Source organism: Bos taurus, chromosome 6 (genome assembly GCF_002263795.3).
Source record: "Bos taurus isolate L1 Dominette 01449 registration number 42190680 breed Hereford chromosome 6, ARS-UCD2.0, whole genome shotgun sequence".
Taxonomy (NCBI): Eukaryota; Metazoa; Chordata; class Mammalia; order Artiodactyla; family Bovidae; genus Bos; species Bos taurus.
The window spans coordinates 7,863,807-7,870,318 of record NC_037333.1 but is presented as its reverse complement, the minus strand read 5'-3'; the positions used below and the strand labels follow the sequence as shown (position 1 = coordinate 7,870,318).

Here is a 6,512-nt window from a genome sequence, read left to right as displayed (position 1 = left end):
TGCTAGAGGATATGACTCTGTCATAAGCTTAATTTTCAGAGGCCACAATGGCTTGAGTCTCTAGTACAGGTGTCTGCAGACGCCATCGATTTTCTTTCTGAAGGTACACCCTTTCCTCTGAGGTTCAGTTTTGGTGACATCCACCACATAGGAATTTGTGGTTATTTGATCCCTTCTACAGGTTTTCAAGATCTCTCTGTGTTGTTGGGTGTTGTCATTACAGACATGCCTGCATTTCAAGATCTTTCTGTGATGTTGGGTGTTGTCATTATAGACATGCCTGAACTGGCTAAGTCTGCTCCTGCCCCTAAAAAGGGCTCTAAAAAAAGCTGTGACCAAGGCCCAGAAGAAGGAGGCAAGAAGCGCAAGTGCAGCCACAAGGAGAGCTACTCCATGTACGTGTACAAGGTGCTGAAGCAAGTCCATCCGGACACCGGCATCTCGTCCAAGGCCATGGGAATCATGAACTCCTTCATCAATGACATTTTCGAGCGCATTACTGACAAGGCATCGCACCTGGAACATTACAACAAGTGCTCAACTATCACATCCAGGGAGATCCAGACCGCCATGTGCTTGCTGCTACATGGGGAGCTGGCCAAGCACACCCTGTCCAAGGGCACTAATGCTGTCACCAAGTATACCAGCTCCAAGTAAATATGCCTAGCCACTGTTAACGGAGAAGGCAATGGCACCCCACTCCAGTACTCTTGCCTGGAAAATCCCATGGATGGAGGGCCTGGTAGGCTGTAGTCTATGGGGTCGCTAAGAGTTGGACACAACTGAGCAACTTCACTTTTTTTTTTTTTTTTTCACTTACAGATTTTCAAGGGCTCTAGATATTGGACATTTTTCTGAGGTTGTGGCAGGAACCAGTACACAATGCTTTATGAGCCATTTTCTGAAATACAGAGAAAGAATTATGAGCATCTGTATTTTTTGTGCATTTAATAGTTAGAATGTAGAATCTTACTGTGTGACTTAATTTTTATATGAGCATTTATTCATTTTCTTCTTTGATGCACCTTCTTATTTTTGTAATTGCTTATTCACCTAATTCCCCATTTCATAATTAGATTTTCTGATTTTTTGTGCACTTTACAATTCTTTTCATATTCAAGTCAATAAAATGTGTAGATTATATATATTACAGATATATTCTTGTAGTGTGCCAACCTTTCTTTAATTACATGATTTGAGTCCTTTACAAATCAGAAAGTCATCATTTTGTTGTAGTCAAATACTGTCATTTGGCTCTCCTTCAGTATTTCTGTTGTTGTTCAATCACTAGGTCATATGTGACTCTTTGTGACCTCATGAACTATAGTACAGCAGGCTTCCCTGTCCTTCACTATCTTCCTGACTTTGCTCAGACTCATACCCATTGAGTCAGTGATTCAATCCAACCATCTCATCCACTGCAGTCCCCCTTCTCCCCCTGCCCTCAATCTTTTCCAGCATCAGGATCTTTTCCAGTGAGTCAGCTCTTCACAACATGTGGCAAAGTACTGGAGCTTCAGCATCAGTCCGTGATTGACTGATTTGATCTCCTTGTAATCCAAGGGACTCTCAAGAGTCTTCACTATCACCACAGTTTGAAAACATCAATTCTTTAGTGTTCAGTCTTCTTTATAGTCCAACTCTTACACCCATACATAACTACTGGAAAAATCATAGATTCAACTGACTATACATAACTTTGTTGGCAAAATGATGTCTCGGCGTTTCAATATGCTGTCTAGGTTGGTCATAACTTTCCTTCTAAGGAGCAAGGATCTTTTAATTTCGTGGCTGCAGTAACTGTGTGCGGTGATTTTGGAGCCCAATAAAATAAAATCTGTCACTGTTTCTACTTTTTCCCCTTTTATTTGCCAGGAAGTGATGAGACTGGATGCCATGATCTTCATTTTTTTGAAAGCTGAGCTTTAAGCCAGCTTTCCCCTCTAATTTTTCACTCTTCTCAAGAGACTCCTTAGTTCCTCTTAGCTTTCTGCTATTAGGGTTATGGCATCTGCATATTTGGGGTTGCTAATATTTTTCCTGGCAATTTTGATTCTAGCTTGTGAGTCATCCAGCCTGGCTTTTCTCATGATGTCTTCTGCATAGAAGTTAAATAAGTAGGGTGACAATACACAGCCTTGATGTACTTCTTTCCCAATTTAGAACCAGTCCATTGTTCCATATTTGGTTCTAACTGTTGCTTCTTGACCTGCATAAAGGTTTATCAGACGGGATATGTATTCTGGTATTCCCATCTCTTTAAGAATTTTCCACAGTTTGTTGTGATCCACTCCACATGGTCAAAGGCTTTAGTCAATGAAGCAGAAGTAGATTTTTCTTTTTTTTAATTCTCTTGCCTTTTCTATGATCCATCAGATGTTGGAAATTTGATCTCTTGTTCCTCTTTCTTTTCTAAACCCAGCTTGTACATCTGGAATTTCTTGGTTCACATACTTCTGAAGCCTAACTTGAAGGAATTTGAACATAATCTTGCTAGCATGTGAAATGAGAGCAATGGCATGGTAATTTGAACATTCTTTGGCATTGCCTTTCTTTAGGATGAAATGAAAACTGACCTTTTCTAGTCCTGTGGCCACTGCTGAGTTTTCCAGTTTTGCTGGCATATTTAGGCAGTACTTTAAGAGCATTCATTGTCTTTCAGGATTTTTAAAAGCTCAGCTGGAATTCCATCACCTCCACTAGCTTTCTTAGCAGTAATGCTTTCTAAGGCCCACTTGACTTCACACTCTGGGGTGTCTGGTTCTACTGGAGCAGCTTTTTTTCCTGAGTTTTGTATAATTATTCCTTCCCATATAAAATTCCATATATTAGGAGTACAGGAAGTATGAAGGGAGATGGAGAGACAACCGAGTCACAGCAATGCTAGAATCTGCTGTCACTACTAAGCTAAAGAGACAAAGGAAGGAGGTATTACCACTTGAAGCCACAGAGAAAAAGCAGGCTACCAAGTGAAATCCTGAGTTAGGGTTGGTAGAGTAAAAACAAGACTGCCAGTTACATGCAAATTTCAGGTAACAACTGTTCCTCCCAAGAGATCATTACTGTTAGAAATAAACAGGCTTCTCTTTCTTCCATCCTTCTCCTTTTCTTCTATCTTGCAATATTTTCTATTGGCTGAACTCAGCGAGGAACCAGGTGACAAAGCATGCTAGAAAATACAGCAGATAGAACAAGGACTTGATCTGAGAACAAATGGGCTGAAAAGCCAGTATGGAATTGTTTCCACTGGATTTTTTTTTAAGTTTTTTATTTTTAAACTGTACATAATTGTATTAGTTTTGTCAAATATCAAAATGAATCCACCACAGGTATACATGTGTTCCCCATCCTGAACTCTCCTCCCTCCTCCCTCCCCATACCATCCCTCTGGGTCGTCCCAGTGCACTAGCCCCAGTAGCATCCAGTATTGTGCATTGAACCTGGACTGGCAACTCGTTTCTTACATGATATTTTACATGTTTCAATGCCATTCTCCCAAATCATCCCACCCTCTCCCTCTCCCACAGAGTCCATAAGACTGTTCTATACATCAGTGTCTCTTTTGCTGTCTCGTACACAGGGTTATTGTTACCATCTTTCTAAATTCCATATATATGCATTAGTATACTGTATTGGTGTTTTTCTTTCTGGCTTACTTCACTCTGTATAATAGGCTCCAGTTTCATCCACCTCATTAGAACTGATTCAAATGTATTCTTTTTAATGGCTGAGTAATACTCCATTGTGTATATGTACCACTGCTTTCTTATCCATTCATCTGCTGATGGACATCTAGGTTGCTTCCATGTCCTGGCTATTATAAACAGTGCTGCGATGAACATTGGCGTACACGTGTCTCTTTCCCTTCTGGTTTCCTCAGTGTGTATGCCCAGCAGTGGGATTGCTGGATCATAAGGCAGTTCTATTTCCAGTTTTTTAAGGAATCTCCACACTGTTCATAGTGGTTGTACTAGTGTGCATTCCCACCAACAGTGTAAGAGGGTTCCCTTTTCTCCACACCCTCTCCAGCAATTATTAGTTGTAGACTTTTGGATCACAGCCATTCTGACTGGTGTGAAATGGTACCTCATAGTGGTTTTGATTTGCATTTCTCTGATAATGAGTGATGTTGAGCATCTTTTCATGTGTTTGTTAGCCATCTGTATGTCTTCTTTGGAGAAATGTCTATTTAGTTCTTTGGCCCATTTTTTGATTGGGTCATTTATTTTTCTGGAGTTGAGCTGTAGGAGTTGCTTGTATATTTTTGAGATTAGTTGTTTGTCAGTTTCTTCATTTGCTATTATTTTCTCCCATTCTGAAGGCTGTCTTTTCACCTTTCTAATAGTTTCCTTTGATGTGCAGAAGCTTTTAAGGTTAATTAGGTCCCATTTGTTTATTTTTGCTTTTATTTCCAATATTCTGGGAGGTGGGTCATAGTGGATCCTGCTGTGATGTATGTCAGAGAGTGTTTTGCCTATGTTCTCCTCTAGGAGTTTCATAGTTTCTGGTCTTACGTTTAGATCTTTAATCCATTTTGAGTTTATTTTTGTGTATGGTGTTAGAAAGTGGTCTAGTTTCATTCTTTTACAAGTGGTTGACCAGATTTCCCAGCACCACTTGTTAAAGAGATTGTCTTTAATCCAGTGTATATTCTTGCCTCCTTTGTCAAAGATAAGGTGTCCATATGTGCATGGATTTATCTCTGGGCTTTCTATTTTGTTCCATTGATCTATATTTCTGTCTTTGTGCCAGTACCATACTGTCTTGATAACTGTGGCTTTGTAGAAGAGCCTGAAGTCTGGTAGGTTGATTCCTCCAGTTCCATTCTTCTTTCTCAAGATCGCTTTGGCTATTCGAGGTTTTTTTGTATTTCCATACAAATTGTGAAATTATTTGTTCTAGCTCTGTGAAGAATACTGTTGGTAGCTTGATAGGGATTGCATTGAATGTATAAATTGCTTTGGGTAGTATACTCATTTTCACTATATTGATTCTTCCAATCCATGAACATGGTATATTTCTCCATCTATTAGTGTCCTCTTTATTTCTTTTTCCAGTGTTTTATAGTTTTCTGTATATAGGTTTTTAGTTTCTTTAGGTAGATATATTCCTAAGTATTTTATTCTTTCCGTTGCAATGGTGAATGGAATTGTTTCCTTAATTTCTCTTTCTGTTTTCTCATTATTAGTGTATAGGAATGCAAGGGATTTCTGTGTGTTGATTTTATATCCTGCAACTTTACTATAATCATTGATTAGTTCTAGTAATTTTCTGGTGGAGTCTTTAGGGTTTTCTATGTAAAGGATCATGTCATCTGCAAATAGTGAGAGTTTTACTTCTTCTTTTCCAATTTGGATTCCCTTTATTTCTTTTTCTGCTCTGATTGCTGTGGCCAAAACTTCCAAAACTATGTTGAATAGTAATGGTGAAAGTGGGCACCCTTGTCTTGTTCCTGACTTTAGAGGAAATGCTTTCAATTTTTCACCATTGAGGATAATGTTTGCTGTGGGCTTGTCATATATAGCTTTTATTATGTTGAGGTATGTTCCTTCTATTCCTGCTTTCTGGAGAGTTTTTATCATAAATGGATGTTGAGTTTTGTCAAAGGCTTTCTCTGCATCTATTGAGATAATCATATGGTTTTTATTTTTCAATTTGTTAATGTGGTGTATTACATTGATTGATTTGCAGATATTGAAGAATCCTTGCATCCCTGGGATAAAGCCCACTAATACCAGAACCTGACAAAGATTCCACAAAAAAAGAAAACTACAGGTCAATATCACTGATGAACATAGATGCAAAATGGCAAAACTAATACAATTATGTAAAATTTAAAAATAAAATAAAATTAGAAAAAAAAAATTCTAGCAATCAGAATCCAACAACACATTAAAAAGATCATACACCATGACCAAGTGGGCTTTATCCACTGGATTTTTAATCAGGGCGATCATCTGTGGCTATTCTACAGATTGGCCTGGTCAATAGGGATTGTTTCTGCCAATTATATTAGTCATTATGGAGTACAGCTAAAGCCAAAGTGTACAACTGAAATCTAGAGTTTGTAGTAAAGTACGCAAGAGTCATAAAGACCTACAGATTTACCTTGTAATTACCTATGTGTGGCAATGGGACTGTCTCATTCTTTTAATTCAGCATCCTGAAGATACTGCTAATTTCAAGGACTCACAACTTCTTACAATCAAGAAAAGATGCAATTTTAATTGAAATCAAAATGCTATGAATTACTGGCCATTTAAATGCTTTCCACATAACTCATCACCCACAAAATGAGTCCTATTTAGGATTAAATAGGACTAAATATCATCCTATTTAGGATTAAATATTTAGGATTAAATTAAATATTTAGGAATAAATATCATCCTATTGCATGATATTAAACCCTCTTCACATCAAAACAAAACTGAAATTAAACACCAAACTTTCCTCCATGTAAACTCTAAAGGCTTTGCCTTTTAATTTCTGATATCTAGTTATTTGCTCAATAT

The 6,512-nt window shown here is 38.0% G+C and overlaps 1 protein-coding gene across 1 annotated transcript; it reads left to right on the top strand.

The window, feature by feature from the left end:
* The first annotated feature begins 225 nt into the window (after positions 1–225).
* On the top strand, positions 226–657 carry LOC526064 (histone H2B type 1-L). The gene has a single exon (XM_002688066.4). It carries the CDS (start codon positions 226–228, stop codon positions 655–657), a length of 432 nt encoding a protein of 143 aa, XP_002688112.4.
* Positions 658–6,512: the final 5,855 nt, after the last annotated feature.

Excerpts from the sequence above, each read along its gene's own strand:
- LOC526064 (XM_002688066.4), top strand. The coding sequence starts at position 226 with ATGCCTGCATTTCAAGATCTTTCTGTGATGTTGGGTGTTGTCATTATA.